At 60.7% G+C, this 17,345-nt stretch overlaps 3 protein-coding genes across 6 annotated transcripts in view; 2 read left to right on the forward strand and 1 right to left on the reverse strand.

The window, feature by feature from the left end:
* The window catches only part of ZC3H18 (zinc finger CCCH-type containing 18), a 41,742-nt gene extending 40,382 nt beyond the window's left edge, over positions 1 to 1,360 (forward strand). For all 4 annotated transcript variants that reach the window (XM_042231543.1, XM_027977731.2, XM_042231545.1 and 1 more), the window contains one exon: positions 546 to 1,360. In XM_042231543.1, the coding sequence (XP_042087477.1) occupies positions 546 to 753 (208 nt within the window). In that variant the 3' untranslated portion in view covers positions 754 to 1,360. The remainder of the gene's footprint in view (positions 1 to 545) is intronic.
* Positions 1,361 to 6,234: 4,874 nt separating this feature from the next.
* Positions 6,235 to 8,021, forward strand: IL17C (interleukin 17C). The gene is made up of 3 exons (XM_042231546.1): positions 6,235 to 6,294; positions 6,627 to 6,967; positions 7,378 to 8,021. The coding sequence occupies exons 1-3, from the start codon at positions 6,292 to 6,294 to the stop codon at positions 7,637 to 7,639; spliced, it is 606 nt and encodes a 201-aa protein (XP_042087480.1). The 5' UTR covers positions 6,235 to 6,291; the 3' UTR covers positions 7,640 to 8,021.
* A 1,956-nt stretch (positions 8,022 to 9,977) lies between these two features.
* On the reverse strand, positions 9,978 to 16,832 carry LOC101106452 (cytochrome b-245 light chain). The gene is made up of 6 exons (XM_004014955.4): positions 16,724 to 16,832; positions 13,388 to 13,457; positions 12,881 to 12,955; positions 12,576 to 12,659; positions 11,986 to 12,067; positions 9,978 to 10,375 (listed from the first exon to the last, which is right to left on the reverse strand). Exons 1-6 carry the CDS (start codon positions 16,779 to 16,781, stop codon positions 10,169 to 10,171), a joined length of 576 nt encoding a protein of 191 aa, XP_004015004.2. The 5' UTR covers positions 16,782 to 16,832; the 3' UTR covers positions 9,978 to 10,168.
* Positions 16,833 to 17,345: the final 513 nt, after the last annotated feature.

Raw genomic sequence — 17,345 nt, forward strand, 5'->3', positions numbered from 1 at the left:
AGTGCAGGGCAGTCCGGGAGCACGTGGCTTGTGGCCGGAGGAGCAGGGGCCAGTTGGCAGCAGCTCTTCCCTCCGTCCCACTCAGCTCGAGAAGCAGGAGCGGGGCTCACCTTTTCCCTGGAAGCAGGCTGAGTCCGTGCGTACCAGCACCCCGGGTTTGGGTGGGGGGCCAGGCAGGAGGGGCACGGACACAGCCCTACACCCCCAGCCCCCGGCCCACAGCGCTGCTTGAAGTCAGGGTCAGCAGTGTGGGTTCTACCTCGGCACTGAGCAGGAGGACCAGGTCGGTGGGCTCCAGGCGAGCCCCAGTGCTGTGCCTTCCACCTCCCAGGTGTGCTCCGAGATCGGGGCATGGGAGGAGCACGGGGGGCCATGCTGACTGTGGCCAGAACCCGAGCTGGACCCTGGACGCTCGTCTGTGTTGGGGGCCTCTTCCGCTGGGGAGCGGGTGCCTTCTGTCTAGCAGGTACAGCTCCTAGGACCCAGGCCCCTGGCAGGAGGTTCTCAAAGAGCAGCCCTCTCTGATGGCCTCCCCACCCCTGCAGGAAGCGCCCGCTGTCACCCCAGTCCAAGAGCTCCAGCAAGGTCACCAGCGTGCCTGGCAAAGCCTCGGACACCAGCACCACCGCCGCCGCGGGCACCAAGTCAGGGAAGGCCAGCACACTGTCACGGCGGGAGGAGCTGCTGAAACAGCTCAAGGCTGTGGAGGACGCCATCGCCCGCAAGCGGGCCAAGATCCCCGGGAAGGTGTAGCCCGGGCTCTGCTCCCTGAGGCAGGGACTCACCTGTTTTTATAAATAGGGTAAGCGCAGCCATTTTGGATTTTGCAGTTAATGTCTTATTTTGGCTGTGATTCTTTTTAAAAATTAAAAAAGAAAAAAAAAGTTTCTCAGCTGGAAAAGAGGCCACACATGTAATGAAGATGACGCTGAATCCCAGACTGAACCAACCCCTTCCCAGAGCAGAAGTCCCGCGAGCCCGGTGGGTGAGGGTGCGGCGGCAGCGAGGACCAGCTCCGATTTTATGTCAGTTACGAGTCCTCCCTCCGCTCAGGCAGGCGTCCCCAGCTCTGCCCTCCTCCTGTAACCGGGAACACTGAGTGCTGCCGAGCGTCTTCCCCCACCCCGCCATCCCCAGGATCAAAAATATATATATTCTTGACTGAAGTCTGATTGGGAAATACTCCTGTCTTTTATTTTAAGCATCAAATTGTTTTAGTTGATTTAAAAAGGAAAAAAAGAAAAACACAGAAAAGACTGAAAAAAAAAAAAAAAACAGGCCGAGGGTATTGTTTGGCATCTGTCAGATGTGGAGGGTCTTTTTTTGAGGGGTCTCCTAAAATAAAATATTTTGATAAACAGCTGTGTTGCCCTGGTGGTGATGTTTGCCTGTGCCCAGCCCCCCTGCATCCTCCCCTTGGTGATGCCCACTGGGCATTGCTGGCTGAAGGAGGCCGCTGAGATGCCCCTGGAGCTGCTAGCCCGGCCCCGTAGCATGCTCGTCTGGTTTCCTTGCAGTGGCTGGCCTGGTGGGGCTTCCTGAGGGCCGCCATCTCTGCTTGGACTGGAGGCCACCTTCCTGGTGGGCCCTGGACCGGAGATTACTCCAGCCTACAAGCCAGTTCTCCACCGAGTGCCTCACAGGAGGTTGGACCCCACGCAGATGTGCCGGTGTCTGTGCGTGAGACATTCCAGCGGGGCCACACTACTGTCCCATTGCAGGGCAGGAACACCGCCATGCCCTGCTCAGCCCCTGCTCCCCTCCCAGGGGACCAGGACCACTGGAGGGAGACCCTTCCTTGTGGGTTGACTTTGCAGAGTGGTGCCAGGGGCCTGGGAGTGCCCCTGCGCAGACCCTATCAGGGCCTCTGCCCTCGGAAGACTACCTTTAAAGCAAGTCCCATGAGTCCTGGCAGACGACTCACCTCCCAGAACTTCGCTGTGAGGGCGTCAGGAGGAGCCACCTAGGGCTCTGGCCTGAGGTCGTGACCCTGGAGCTGCATGCAGTGACCAGGTCCTCTGCCCCAAGGCTGCGTGGCCCTTCAAATGTGGGACAGGAGAGCTGGGCGGGAGCCAGCGCCACAGGGCCTCCAGTGGACTGTCCGCAGCGCCAGTCCTGCAGCACAGCACACGTAAGGCCTCTTGCACCACCGGCCTCATCATGGCATGTGTCTGGGTAATTTTTCAGGTCTTATCTGGTTTGCCATCAGGTCAAAGCCAGTTGCAGAGGGAACTCCCATTCTCCAAGTGGGCGGCCTTCGAGGACATGGGGCCGGAATGCAGGGCAACTTGGGTTGATAGCCTGGCCCTGCACGCTGGGCCCCAGGTGCTGGGCTCCACCAGCCAGCCAGGCAGTGATGACCTCTGAAGCCAGGAGTCCACAAGTGAGCTCCCAGGCAGGTCTCTGCACTCAGCCAAGGGGCTGGCCTGACCTGATCTTTCATGCCTGGGCTGGACCTGTGGCCTTGGGTCCCTGGACCAGGGCTGGGTTTAAACTGGCAGCTTGGCCTCTGCCACCTGCGGGCAGGGACCTGTCCCAGGAGGGCTGAGAGCACACCCTGAGCCAGCTCCACCACAGGTCTAGTGGAAAGAACATTCCAGGCCAAGCATCTGGGAAAAGGGAGGCTCCGTGGTGTAATGGGTTCTCAGCATCTCTGCCCTCCGGGGAACGTGGGGCCAAGCTGTTCACCTGCGAAGATGGGAGCCACGACATGTTCCTCAAGCGCAAGCTCTGCTTCCCGCCCCTCCTCCAGCCTCCTCCTCTGCGGCAGACCCGGACCTGACCTGGCAGACCTGGACCTGACCTGAGCCTTCCCTGCCCACTGGCATTCCTCCCACCCCAGGGCCTTTGCACACATGATTTCCTATTCCTGGAACTCTGACCTAGCTGTGCCCCACACTTCCTCTCGCAGCTCCGACTCTCCCTTGTCCACTACCCAAGTGCTATCCTCGAGCTGGCCCTCTGGAGGGTAAACTGAAACCCCAGCCTTCTGCGTTTTCTCCTGTTAACCCTCCTCTTCTCCAGGGAAGGGGTCGGGTCTCAGTTACACCTCCCTGCCCCTGGCTGGTGAGTGGACTGCCGCACCCCCGCCATGAGGAGCAGCAGCCCTCAGGACCTCTGCCCACCAGCCCACCCCACAGGTTCCACCCCCAGCTTCAGATGAGGCCTTCTCCCCTTCTCTTGAAAGGGTGGGAAAAGGAAGACACCATGGTTTTAGTTTATAATTTTTCTAACTCAAATGTGGAGTATAGTCTCCAATGGATGAGTGAACACATCGAGCTAATGGGGCAGCTCAGTTCAATAACAGTGAAGGTCCCTCGGGTTTCTCGTGATGGGGGTCACACCTGCCTGCCTCCCCACGAGCCTGCTGTCATCTACCGCTGACTCGGAAACACCCTCCCGCCCTGTGCCAACTGTCCAGCACCCCAGCCCCTCAGGCCTGTATGCCCCAGATGACAACAGTCCGCCTTCATTGGCAGGAGGAGTTGGGCTGAAAGGAGGCACAAGCCCTGAGTATACAAGCAGGGACCCCCACCCTGGCCAGCCAGCCCCTGAAGGGCCATGGACTAGGACGAGGCAGAGAGATTGCTCCCGACAGTGCAAAGTTTGGGGAGCACAAGGAAACTGGACTGTGGCACAGACTCACCATGGGCAGTACTGCCTGGGCCCAGTGGTCGAGAAGGCCATGCTACAGGAGGGAAGCGGGAGGGGATTGCCACCTCTGCTTTACAGACGGTACTGAGGTCTTCCCCTAGGTCTCCCCATAAGATGGGGGAGAACTTTGAGCCTGGAGTTGCAAGAGCCTAGAGCAAACCTGTCCTGCAGTCCACCTCCCCAGCTCAGGCCCACTTGGGCTGCTCCTATCCAGCCAGGGCTGCAAGGGCTCTGAGTCACAGGCAGGGACAGAGGGACTGTCCCTGCTGAGTCTGTCCGTGTGTCTCCTGCCTTGGATCTGCCTTTTTCTCTCTCCACTGCCTTCTGTCCACAGTGTCTGCATCTGTCTGAGTCTCCTTGGATCTCTGTGCCTATCTCCGTGCCTATCTCCTTCCATCCCTCCTCCCGTACCTCCATTTCCCACTCTGTGCCCCCTCCATCCCCTTTCTGCATCTCTCCAGGCAGGGACTTGGGAGCATGGCCCTATGGGTGCAGTCTGGGGACAGGGATATGGTGGGTGTGGTTTAGTGGTCTGGGGGCGGTGCCATCCAGGACACCACCTCAACAGCCTTCTGGCCTTCCTCCTGCAGCGCCCTTTCCAGTCTTGCCCAACCTGGTACTGATGTGCTTGCCTCAGCCACCCACAGGAATGAGGCACTGCTGGGCCCCGCCCTGTCTTTCCAGCTGGTGCCCCAGACCCCGACCCCAACCCCAACCAGCCCGCCAGTGCCCACAGAACAGATCAGGGCAGCGGTGAGGGAGGCACATGGCCTGGCCTCAAGACTTGTGCCTGGCTCGCCCACTCGCTCAGCTGTTCAGAAAGACACAGAAAATGCCAGAGCTCAGCCCTAGGTGTAGGGACCACCACGCAAGCAAGTTCTACAGCCTTTCACTTCCAAAGATCCTGTGTGGGGACCCCAGCCGCACAAAGGCAAGGCCACTGCTGGGGCCACCTCCCCGGTCTCCTGGCGGCTTCTCCCCAGGGACTGTTGCCAGGCACAGGTACCACTTCCCCTCACTTGTGGGGCCCAGGCAGGAGGGACTGGAATTTCTGAGGTCGAGTGCCCTGTAGGAAGGTGGGGTCTTTCTCAACCTGAGCATCTGGCCCAGGGGAAGGTATAAAGGGCTCTGTTGTTCCTCTAAAACCATGTCGAGGTCTGAATAGCCCCAGTCCCCGTGAGGAATGTGCCTTTATCTGAGGAAAGGGTCTCTGCAGCTGTGGTCAAGTTCAGATCTTGATGAATCATCCTGGATTTGGAGAGTGTGAAAGCCGTGGAGGAGGAGAGACACCTGGGGAGAGAGGCACCCACGGGACCTCCGAGGACCACAGGAGCCACCAGGGCCGGGAGAGAGGCCCTGCCTACACTGACCTGGGGCTTCTGGCCTCCAGGCCTGAGAAAAGACACTTTTCTTAAGGCCCCAGTTGTGACGAATACAGGTGGTGAGCTCCCCACTGCAGGAGGTGCATCAGCAGAAGGTGGGTGGCCATGGGCAGGGGCGTGGTAGGCAGGAACAGCCTGGGGACGCAAAGTGTCCATCCATTCATCAGGAAGAAGCCGGGAGAACAGCTATGACGCAGCGCCTGCTCCGGAAACGTTTGCTCCAGATCAAGATGTGCAGGGAGGGTGGACTGGAGGCCCAGAGTCATGCACTGCCCAGGAGAGGCCCTGGGAGGGCCCGGGAGTTACCCTGCCTCTCCCAACGCTGTCTCAGGGGTCTTCCTATCCATCCAGCCTGGGCCTCCAAACTCAGACTGGTGCCTTGATGGCGTGCATTCTGCCTCCTGCGGGCAGGTGGGAAACCAGGAGAGCTGACCTGATCCTCCACGGCGAGGCCCTCCTCAGCTGGACATGTGGTACAGATTCAAGAGACCAGGGCAGATGGGCCCTCCCAGGATGGCGTCTGAACCTAGAATTCAAAACTTGGCAGAATCTAGCTCCAAACCGTCTCCTTTTCGGGATAACGAAGTTCCCCACCCCATCACCCCCAGCCAGCTGCACAGACTTGCTACAGGTGGGCTCCTGGGGCCTCCTCAGAAACCTTCCTAGGGCACCCTGCATCTTAAAGTTTCAAGGGTATCATCACCCCCTCACACTTAGACTTACACTTTGTTGATAAAACCACAAAAGCCCAACAGAGAAACCTGAAGACGTTCACTGGCCCCTGTCCCTTCTGGAACCTCCCTCTTGGCAAGAGGAATGGATGAGAGAATCAAGCCTGGTGGGGGACTGGACAGCAGCGCAAAATGAAGGAGCCCCTCGCCTCCCGGCACCAGGTCCAAACAGCATAAACATACAAGTGGCTAGGACTCGAGCTTACAGAAGTTTCAAGAGTGTCAGGCAAGACCCTTCATTCTAGCCACATTTGCAAGTGCTCTGCCTGAGGCAGTGTCCCCCTGGGGGGTGCCAGGGAGGGATGGGGGAGACATGGGGGTGGCGGAAGAGGGAGGAGGAGGGGAGGGGACAGTTGCAGGGAGGGAAGGAGGAAGCGCAGCCAGGCACTTCCCGAGGAGGAAGCAGCGCCCAGATTTTCCCCAGGTGTGGCCCCAGGTATAAAGGGCACCACAGGCCAGCCGCCGCCAGGTCAATCACCAGGGACGTGCTGGAGCCGGGAGCCCAGAGCCCAGCCCCTGCTGCGATGGTAAGATGCTCCTCTCCCCGTGCCCCCACCTGCACAGGGCTGCCTGGTCCCGAAGGGCTGGTGGTTCACTGACCCCCCAGGCTGAGGGTGTGGGGGGTAGGGTCCAGGAAACCCATCAGATCTTGGGGTCGAAGGGAGCCAGGATCCTGGATCCCGGGTTCGCTGGTGAGCTTGGGCTGAGAGGCTGGCCCCTCCGGACCTCCTGTTCCCTCAGCTGTAGAGGGAGGCTACACCTCCCCCACCCCATCCTTCCACCAGGAGCAGAGCCCACGGGTGGCAGTGGAGGGCCCCGTCCCTGACCACCCCTGACCACCCACCACCTGTTCCACCAGCTCCTCCCTGGCCTCCTGCTTCTGCTCTGGCTTCCCGCCAGCCTGGCTCGCCACAGCCCCTCTCTCCAGGTGGGGGCCCACAGCCACCCCCACAGCCCTGGGACCCTGCGCTGCTACTCCGCAGAGGAGCTGCCCCTGGGCCACGCCCCCCCACACCTGCTGGCTCGAGCTGCCAAGTGGGAGCAGGCGTTGCCAGTGGCCCTGGTGTCCAGCCTGGAGGCGGTAGGCCGCAGGAGGCGGCACATAGGGGCCCCGGCCGGGACTCAGTGCCCCGTGCTGCAGCCGGGAGAGGTGCTGGAAGCTGACGTCCACCAGCGCTCCATCTCGCCCTGGAGATACCGGTGAGGGCGGGCTCCCAGGGCCTGGGCACTCTCCCCGTGACCGTGACCTCCGGCTGGTGGTTCCAGCTCCGTGAGGGCAAGGGTGAGGCTCCACATGAGCCAGTCCTCGCCCCGTGTCTCAATCGCAGCCAGACCTGGGACACCAGGGTCCCCTGGGTTATTTGGGGGCCCCTATCTGAGTCCTTGCAGGGGTGAGATGGGGCCAGGTGGGAAGAGAGCAGGATTCCATGCTCTGGGAGGCCATGGGGCATAGGCACACCGGCACTCACTGGGCACCAGCTGTGTGCCACGTGCTCTCAGTGCCCCACACCGCAGGCCCTGGGCCCTGAGTGCATACGGCTTGGGCGGGGGGGCATGGGCAGGGAGGGAGGTGCCCTCCAGGCTCTCTGACACCCCGTTTGTCCCCGCAGCGTGGACACGGACGAGAGCCGCTACCCACAGAAGCTGGCTTTCGCTGAGTGCCTGTGCCGGGGCTGTATCAGCGCCAAGACGGGCCGCGAGACAGCCGCACTCAACTCGGTGCCGCTGGTCCAGAGCCTCCTGGTGCTACGCCGCCGGCCCTGCTCCCAGGACACCATGGGGGCACCCACGCCTGGGGCCTTCACCTTCCATGCCGAGTTCATCCGCGTGCCCGTGGGCTGCACCTGTGTCCTGCCCAGGTCGGCCCGGTGACTGCCGCTTGGCTCCTGAACTGGCCTCCAGGGAGGCCCTCCTATTTATGTGTATTTATCGGTTATTTATGTGCCCCTTGGGTCTCGGGCAGGTACGAGGCTCCAGGAAGGGCTGGCTCCAGGAAAGGCTGGGGTGGGGAGGGGGGCGGGGGCCTGCGGCCGGCAGCCCCCACCTTGAAAGACAGTTCACCCTTTTACAGAAACAGCTGGGCTATAAGGAACATTTTCACTGTTCTAGGACTTGTTAAAACACCTACAGAAAAGGGGAACTGTGTTCTGATGGCTGCCTCCACCTCCAGGCCCCTGGGTGCCCCTCACCCCAGCCCCTTGGGAGGAAAAAGTACCCCTGTGTTTCTAAAACAGCTTTTTGTTTTCCACGTGAATCTATGTTGTTTACTTGATAAACTGCCCCCAGAACACAGACCTGAATGGAACAGAGGGCAGTGGGTGAAGCCCCTCTCTTTCACCCCCACCAGGCCCTCTATACCCATTTGGGGCCCAAGGGGCAGTCACTGACCACTGCCCGCCAGGGGCAGCCACTAGTGTGGTGTGTCCTAGAAAGATCTGTGCGCGAACCCAGGTGCACCCAGGGTGGGGTGGGTTTCAACAGAAGAGCCCAATTGTGCCCTGACGGATGAGCAGTGGCTCCCGGGCCTGGCGATGGGCCACACTCCCAAAGCCCAGCCCTGTATTCACAGACATGGCTGTGGTCCCTGGGGACCACCTCCCCGCCCCACGGACGGGTGTCCTCAGGGCAAGTGGTCAACTCAGGGGGACACATTTTTAACCTGGCTGAGTCATGCTCCCCCAGCCCCAACAGGGGCCCAGAAAACTCTAGACACCCCCCCCAGGGCTTCTGTCCACTGTAGGTGAGCTGCCAGAGAGGGGCAGCCAGGCTTACCAGCTCAGGTGCCCCGTCAGCTACGGAGGAACTGCCCGCCCACTCATGGCAGGATATCCTGGATCAGAGCACGCTCCTGGCAGTCTAGAGGCTGAGTGCGCAGCCTCAGCGTCCTGGCTCAGTCACGACCCCCCTTTAGAGTCTCAGTCTCCCTGCTGCCTGTGATGCCCTTCAGCTCCGAGGGCTGATGCTGGGCCGTGGGGCTGTAGAACGGTTGTCTGCACGCCCCTGCCATTTTCATCCGATGATTGACACCTACTGTGTGCAAGGCCCAGGAAGGCGGGAAGGTCTCAGAGAAGACTTCCTGGAGGAGGTGACTATGTCATGAGCCTGGAAGCAGTCTTCAGTCAGCACTTACGCCCTGAGTTTCAGCCACGTGCCCAGCACTGGGGACGGAGCAGTGACAAAATGCTCAGCCCCCTGCCTGCCCTGCAGGTGACTCACGGCCACAGGTCCCACGGCAAAGTGCTTGGCCTGTTGGTGGTGAACTCATCAGGAAGAGAGGGGCTGCAGTGGAGGCCACCTGAGGACGACCCGGCTGGCCACCCAGGGCCCATGCTCCAGGCGGAGGGAGCAGCCCATGCAGCTGTGTCTGGGAGGTCAGGGCGGCTGGAGGCCAGCAGGCAGGGTGATGGGGTCCAGAGCAGTGGGGCTGGGGTAGGGTGGGGTCTGCCCTGTGTTCCTGTGAGTCTCTGGGCTCTGAGCCAGGCACTGGACAGGCCAGGTAGTGCTGGGAGTGGCCAGGGGGCAGAAACGGTGAACCCGCTGGATTTATGCTGAAGACAGAGTGTTGGTTGATGGGCAGGGTGCCCTCTGGGCCAGAGATCCCAGAGACCCTGGTTCTGGAACTGTGAGAGCAGGAAGCCAGTGATTGAAGGATTTTCCCAGACTTGGGGACTGGGTACCCAGGATGGAAGGGCTTCCCAGGCTGGGTGTGAGCTGATGAGCTTTGGGGCCCCTGCCATGGCTTGTATGGTGTGTTAGGGGAGTAAGCAGGGGACATGTGTGGTGTGTGTGTGTGTTGCAGAACCAAATTTGGGTCTCTTGTCTGTTGATTACCCCCTACGCTCTCTCACTGTCCTTAAAAACCTTTCCCTGAAAGCCAAGGGGGCTGGAGGTCTTCTGAACGTGAGCCGCTTGGCCTCCTGGCTCAGCACCTGCAATAATGCTGCCCTTTCCTTCACCACGACCCAAGTCAGTAGGTTGGCTTTGCTGCACGGGGGTAAGGGGACCTGCATTTGGTTTGGTAACAGTTTTGGCGATCCAGAGTGGGTGGAAGTTCTTGTGTAGGCATCTTGCCTGTGGCACATCAACCCCGGGGTGGCCTGAGGGGTGCTCCAGCAGGTGAGCCCTGGCAGATGGGGGATCTGGGAGGACACAGGCCATCCCCCCAGACCCGAGACGTTCATTTCCAGAGCAAAAACACAAACACAGGGAATTCCAGGTACATGATTCATGGAACAGGCGAGGCACCGAGACCCCAGCCCTGCTGTCAAGGAACCCCAAAGAGGCTGCAGGAAAGGGGGCACCCCTGGCTGGGCGCCACACACCCCCAACCCACCCACTGGCCTGCCTACAGGAGGAAGGGCCTTCAAAGCTTCAGCGGGCCAGAGTGGCTTGAAGTTCTGGTCACACGACCTCGTCGTTCACCGGCATGGGGTTTTCCTGGGGACCACCCGTGGGGACCCCCGCCGCCTCCTCACTCGGCTTCTTGCGGGCCTCAGCCGGGGGCCGGGGTGGAGGGTTGCTGGGCGGCTGCTTGATGGTGCCCCCAATCTGCGGCCGCTCCTTGGGCTTGGGCTCGATGGGGCTCCACTGCTCCCCACGGATGGCCGCCTGCAGGACACACAGGCTGGGCATGGGTCCTCCTGGGCCACCCCCCAACCCAGTCCCTGCGCCCCCCAACCCCCGCCAGGGTCCAGGACAGGACTGAGCTCAGCAAGACCTGAGGGGCTGTAGCTCAGTGAGGTTATGTGCCAGGCCTGAGGCTACATGGTCAGAACCCAGCTGTCTCACCAGCCAGGAGACACCTCAACTTGAGAGGGGGACAGTGGAACCCTGGGGCTTCTGAATGACCCCTGGAGGCCACTGCCAGGCGCACAGCCCAAGACCAGGCTTCCTCCCAGGGAGTAAGGGCTGGGAGCAGGACAGGAGCCCAGGCCTAAGGGGTATGATGCTAAACCGAGGCCAGCAGCTCTGGGTAGGGGTGGGGGTGGGGTGGCAGGCACAGTGTGGGAGGCCAGGGGCCCAGGCATGTCGAGGGGGGAGACTGCAGCCCAGGGAACTTGCCGAAATGCAGGGTCCTGGGCCTGCCCCATGGCCACAGGCCAAGTGGACCTAGAAACGTGTATCTCTAACTTTGTATTCCATAATAGTTGATTAAAAAAAAAAAGTGACGGCATATAATTTATGAAGCATAAGAATGAAAAGAGGTTCTATAATCACACCTAAGTTAAAGACTAGAACACTCTATCCCAGAAGCTAAAGCTAGAAAGTTAAAGGAAGAGAATGCAGGAAAATACAGCAGACAGGCAGCAGGGCAGGGGAGGCGGGGGAGGACAAACCATAAAATAGAAAAACAATTTAGACCACAAACTTGTGTTCTGCTCAGTGAAGAATCCATGGGTAAAGGTGGATCCCTAACAGAGAGGAAGTATCCTCAAAAGCTAAAAGCTACAAAGGGTTCACAGTGAAAGCACACGCGCGGTTCCTGCAAACTAACAAGAAGACAAAACCCCAACAGAAAAATGGGGGGAAGATCTGAACAAGCGGCACAGAAAGACAGCTGCGATGTATGAGGGGGGCACCTGGGGGTGGAATTAGTACAGCAACCAAGTCAAAACTGACTCTGGGAGGCTGGAGGCTGTGGCTGGGTTGGAACCCATGGCTTAGTGGGCTGAGAGCCAGTAGGCAGCATGTGAACAGTGGGCATTCAGCAACCTGCGCCTGGCAGGGATCCTGGTCCCTCCCCACTCCACTGTCATACCTCCCCGCCCCCTCCTCCCCACCTCCCAGCCTCCCCACTCTGCTATAAAGATGGCCTTAGGGGGCCTTTTGCATAACCTGGACTCCAGGCAAACCCAGCCCTGCAGCCCCGCACGCATGGCTTGTGGCACCACCCAGACTCATGAGTCCCAGGGAAGTGCTCCTGGCAGCACCCTGAACTGGATAGAAAACTCTGAGCAATGGATCCCACTCCAAGCAGGGCCCAGCAGGCCAGCCACATCCCTCTCCGAGCTTTTGCCACTTGTCTGTAAAGTGGGCCCCGCCCCCACTGTTGAGGCTCTGTGGCATGGGTTACAGGAGGATGTAGGGGAGTGGCTAACATGTTAGATGGGCCACACGTGGAGGCCACAGTGTCATGTCCCCACAACATAAGCCAGGACACGGGCTCGGCTTGCAGGACCAGCCATGAGGCTGAGGCTGACTGCAAGGATGCTACCCACCAGCAGATAGATGCCACTTGCGATGGCCAAGCAGGCTGTCCCCAGGATGGTGGCGAGCAGGAAGCCAGCAGGTACCGCCAGCCTGGAGTAGGGGTGAAGGGCAGTCAGAGGGGACAGGGGAGACAGAGGATGGTCAGAGGGGGTCCACAGCTCCCCCACCCCTGGCACGGGTCAGACAGCACAGGATCGCAGGACCCTGAATGGAGGGGAGGCCCAGCAGGCCCAGTGCTGCGCGGCTGGACTTTTAACTTCACCCCTAGCTGTTCTCTGCCTGGTCTGCACCTTCCCGAGTCTTTGGACAGGGCACTTGGCACCCGGCCACCCCCTGGGAAGAGGTCTCGGCAGCATGGCGGTCTCTCCAGCAGACTCACTGGGGGCGGCTGAGCCATCAACCCTGGGGCACCGATTATCCGAGTTAAGCTATCAGGCTGGGGCGAAGTGTTAATGACAGATACAGGTCTGGGGAACCCCTGGCAGAGCCTGGGACCTGGGGTTTTGTTTGGAACAGGTTCTGGGCTGGGAGAGGCCTGATTGACCCCAGCAGTCCTCTGCCGGTGGCGTTGAGGGGTCCCAAGTGGGCGCGTGCTCACCCGAGGTGCAGGAAGGCCCGGATGTAGTAGTTCCTGGTGAGGGGCCCAAACAGCTTCACCACTCTGGTCAGATACTTCTGTCCACTGGGCGGGGGGGAGACAGGCCATGTCACCCTCCACCCGCCCCAGCCTCTCAGATCACACGGTTCTTCGTCCCGGGGAGGGGAGGGGGTCTCAGGCTCAGTGGCAGGGCAGACCCTGAGTGGGCTGGTGCTGGAGCCTCGGACAGACAGGAGTGACAGGCTCCTCATAGTGACAGCTGGTGGGGGTGGGGGGTGGTTCCCGGAACAGGGTAGGAAACTCACCACCTCTCCATGGTGGAGCCCTTGGTCCTCTTCCCTCGAGGGTACTCCAGCAGGCAGACCAATACACCCGCTGCTCTGAAGCGCAGGTTAAGGAACAGCCCAGATCAAGCCTGAGAGGCCCCAGGGAGTCGGCTCTTTTGATGAGAGAACAGAGAGGTGTGGCCACTGCCTGAAGTCCACAGGATTCCAACAAGGCAGCCTCCCTCCCCCATGCCTGCCTTGGCGTCTGGAGGGCTTGTAACAGCTGGACTGGCTGGGACAAGGGGGGCTCGGTCCACTGGTGGGCAGGCCAGGCCAGCTGGGGAGGGTGACTGATAGAAGGGAATACGGAGGGACCCCGAGCATTCTCGGGCCTCAGTGTCAGCCCTCAGGTGCCACGGACACCTCCCTCCCTTGCCAGGGAGGCCCCCAGGCTCTGTCACCTCCCTGCTCGGAGCCCCTCCTGCCTTCAAGGGGCAGCAGCCTCTCTGGCCCCGACCCCAACCTGGGTCTGCAGCAAGAGGATACATGGAGTAGGCGCCCAGGTACCACTGGGTGAACTGCCCGGCCGTGGCCACAATGCCCCCGGTGATAAGGACTGTGGGCAGAGGAGAAGGAGGTTAGTAGGTGCCATACCCCATCTCTGCAGGGGCTCTGGCCCCTTCCCCAGGGCCCCCTCCCCAAGGAGGGCCAACAGTCCACCACAGAGCTGCCATATCCGCCACCATGTTAGCCCAGGAAGGGGACCCAGGCGGGGGAGACCTTGGTAGATGATGGGGGTGGCTATAGGCATGGGGGTTGGGACCCTTCCCCAAGAGCAGCATTTGAGGCAGGGAGGGGGCTGAGGAGCTGCTGAGAGGGAGGCAGGGCCTGGCTCTAGCCTGGACACACCCCCGAGGCCTGTGAGCCACGGCACCCTGAGCATTTGCTCAATGCATTTAAGGACCACGCTGTTGGTGGTTGACTTTGTACCAGCTGCGTGGACCCTCGGTCCTGGCCTCGGGTGTGTGGGCTGATCCTGTTCGTGTGCTCTGTGCGATGCTGGGTCTGGGTGGGCCTGGTCTCTCCAGCCCTGTGTGCACCTGATCGCAGCCCACCTGCCGCGAGCATGTGCATCGGCCCCATTCCTCCCCAGTGACTTTCTTCTACGGCGGCAGCTTCAGTGCACCGCTCAGGGGCGTGATGCACACTCACACCTGTCACTCCATCACGGCCACCCATCCTCAGGGTTCCAGTCACTTACTGGGGTATCACTATGACATAAAGTGCACAGACTTTTAACATGTGTGACCCCTACCATGTGACCTCCACCCATATCAAGATTCTCCCCCATCCCAGGTTTTCTGAGGGCTCTTCTTTTGCTGACAGAAGGTTGGTCCAGGCCCTTCCTGGGGTGGTTTGCACAGAGCTCTGGCTCGCTGTTTGTCTCATTGGGTAGTTTCCCACAATTTATTTATGCATTCTCCTGCCTTTGGGACATGTCAGTTGCTTCCAACGTTGGGCTTTTATGAATTAGCTGATAGAGTTAAACTCTTCACCCTTTAAGCAATCTGATAGTGAATTTGACACATTTTATTGACTGTGATTACAGATAACTTACTTTGTTATCTTACTTGGGTTTCCTCTTGAACAGCTTTTCTTGTTGCTTCTCCTGCCTTCTACTGACTTGATCAAACTGTAATTTTAAAATTCCTCTTCCTGAACTACATGTGGACTTTAGAAGGTTTATCTTTAATCTCACCCCAAATTAGCCACAATTATTAATTATTTACAGTCAGTGTCTTCACAGTGGCATAGCCATCTTCCCTCTGGATCCAGCTTCGCCCTCGCTGGAGCACACCCTTCAGCACTCCTTTCTGATGACTTGAACTTCTTCGTTGGTGGTCCCTGTGGCATAGAGTGGGAGAGGGCAGCCCCTGCCCCTTGTGTAGCACAGGCCTGAGTTTCCAGCAGTTTTGTCTTACTTGTGACTTTCTTCGTCCAGGCTGTGGTGGCAGATAACACAACTCCTTGGAGGGGACGATCTTTTGATCTGTTTCTTGTTCAGACAGCCTTTCCCGGTCTGGCCTCAGAGTCCCACGAGGTAAAAGCTCTGACCTCCCACCCCTCCCTTCAGCCCCTGAACCCTGGCCTTCTTCTGCTGGTGTCATGCTCACACTTGCTGTGCTGGAGGAGGGGAAGAGCCATCGCTCCTGCGTTCAGGCAGCGGCTCGTCCACTCGACCTGGGCATGTAATTTCCTTGGCCTGAGCCTGCGTCATTAGCAGGAGTCTCAGCTCCCAGAGGGGCCTGGGGTCTCTCGATGTGGACAGACACTTCAGATCATGGTGAATGAGGTAGGCGCTGTGGCTCGGAGCAGGTGGATGTGGGCAGAGAGGTGAAGCGGGGGGAGCCAGCTCTGTGGCAAACACCAGGGTGGTGGGCCCCCGAGGTCAGAGGGGCAGGGGCAGAGTGGTGGGAGATGGAGGGACCGTTATCTGATCAGATGCGATTCTCTATAACATAAAGGGACGGTGGGCTGAGATGCTCGTGGGGCCTGTGTTGGTACTGAGTCAGGAGTTAGCAAGAGGAGGAATTTAGAGCCAGAAGGTTGTGGAGGAAGACAAGCAGTAGTCATTGCGGTGGTGATGGGGAGGGGTAGACAGCACTGGGAGAAGACAGCTCTGGGCAGAAGCAAGGAAAGCCACGTACTGACCCACTGGGTTCTCCGCCATCTAGAAGCCAGAAGGGGGCTGCCCTGCCTGGCACCCCAAAGTTGCCCACCCCCAAAATGTGACCTTAAAGTGCTCCCTCCCCACCCCCAGCTCAGCTTCGCAGGCTCCTTCCTTCAGTCCCCAGGTTGGCGGTGGGGGCCTCAGGGTGGGTCCCAGGTGAGACGCGGTGGCTGAGACCCTCCTCATCACTTTATCCCCAGGTCCTCCCGCCCGCCCACTCTCACTGGGGGCGGGGCCTTCCTGGGAGGGGCGGGGCCACGGGGGGCTTCCTCAAGCCTCAAGCCCCACCCTCTCCTGAGAAGTTGAGTCCAAGTGCGTACAGCACTGTCTGCAACCGCGGTTGAGCACGGGGAAGCAGGGGGGACGGCCGCCTTCCTACCCAGAAGCAGGCCCTGGGAGCTGGGTGGGAGGGGTCACATGGGTCGTCTCCAGCTGCCTTGTGCAATGTCCTTCTGAGCAGACTCAGGGCTGCGCCCCGGGAGACAGAGCGGTCACCCAGTTCCATGGACCAAGCCTGGCCAGGAGGCAGGAAGAGCCCACCTCCGCAGCCCAGGGGCCTTAGGGGAGGGAGCTTCCACCCCAGGGCAGGAGGGTCACTCCAGGCAGGGGTGGGTCATGCTGGGTTTTCCCAGCCCTACTGGGCGGTGAGTTCTCCGGAAACCCCGGGGGCAAGCGCTTCTTCCCTAGACTGAACTTCCTCTTTTGTGTGTGTCGGGGGGGGCGAGGGAGAGGGGGAGGGGAAGAGGGTGTGCGGGGGAGGGGAGAGGGGACGGTGTGGGGGGTGGAGAAGAGGGCAGAGGATGGGGGTGTGGGTGTGCACGGGGTGCAGGGGCAGGAGGGCCCCGAATCCCCCTCCCCTGCTCCCAACAGAGGCCCCCAGCCCCCTTCCCGCCGGCGCTGTAGGTCGCCCACTGGAGCCTCCGGGCCCGGGGCCCCACCCCAGGCTCCAGCCGGGTGTCTTTGGCTCCTCAGGACCCCTGCTCCCGCCCCTTCTCCAGCCTGCCCTTTCCCCTTTACCTCTCGCAGCCTGGGGTCTCCAGGCCCCTACTTCCCCAGCCCCAGAGCCCCCCTGCACTGCCGCGGCGCCCCGCCCCCAGGCTCAGCAGCCCCTCTGCAGCCCCCGCCCCAAGTGCAAAGCGCCCCCCACTCACTCAGGCCGGACGCCAGCGCCTGCTCGTTGGCCCACATGGCCCACTCGATCTGCCCCATGGCGGCAGATCGGCTCGAACGCGGCTCGGACTCTTCAGACCCCGCGGCCCCAGAGCTCAGCAAGCCTCCCGCCCCGCCCAAGTTCCCCAAGTTCCGGCGCCGCCCCGCCCCGCCGCCGGCTCCGCCCCAACCCGCTTCCCCAGGTGACAGGCCGGCTGCAGGTTGGGGTCTCAGGAGCCTTGCCCCCAACTCGCTCCACGGGACCTCAGGTCTTCCTCCCCTGCAGGCCCAGCCAGCCCGGCCTCGGTGGACCCCTGGAGGGGAAGCAGGGCTTCAGGCCAGCCCCTGGGGAGACTCCTGGGAGGCCCGCCGCATCCGGCCCTGGGCTAGTGCAGGTGTGGTGGTGTTGGCCCCACTGGTAACCCTGGACTAACTTGGGGGGGTAGGGCGGGTGAGTATGGGAAGCTTCTGGGAGAACCCAGAATGTAGCAGTGCTGGGCCCTGTCCTTTGTCACCTCCCTCCTTGGACTCCCTTTTAGGGTCAAGGTCAGAGGGCTCAGAAGCCCTCCCCCTTCTTCCCCCAGCTGGGTTAGGACAGTGGAGAAGAATGGAACTCACTTGGAA

Source organism: Ovis aries, chromosome 14 (assembly GCF_016772045.2).
Source record: "Ovis aries strain OAR_USU_Benz2616 breed Rambouillet chromosome 14, ARS-UI_Ramb_v3.0, whole genome shotgun sequence".
Taxonomy (NCBI): domain Eukaryota; kingdom Metazoa; phylum Chordata; class Mammalia; order Artiodactyla; family Bovidae; genus Ovis; species Ovis aries.

Excerpts from the sequence above, each read along its gene's own strand:
- IL17C (XM_042231546.1), top strand. Across the intron at positions 6,968-7,377 it reads ATCTCGCCCTGGAGATACCG|CGTGGACACGGACGAGAGCC; the intron begins GTGAGGGCGGGC and ends TTGTCCCCGCAG.
- LOC101106452 (XM_004014955.4), bottom strand. The coding sequence starts at position 16,781 with ATGGGGCAGATCGAGTGGGCCATGTGGGCCAACGAGCAGGCGCTGGCG. Across the intron at positions 12,956-13,387 it reads TACCTGGGCGCCTACTCCAT|AGCAGCGGGTGTATTGGTCT; the intron begins GTATCCTCTTGC and ends CCTGCGCTTCAG. Across the intron at positions 12,660-12,880 it reads GGCTCCACCATGGAGAGGTG|TGGACAGAAGTATCTGACCA; the intron begins GTGAGTTTCCTA and ends CCCCCCGCCCAG.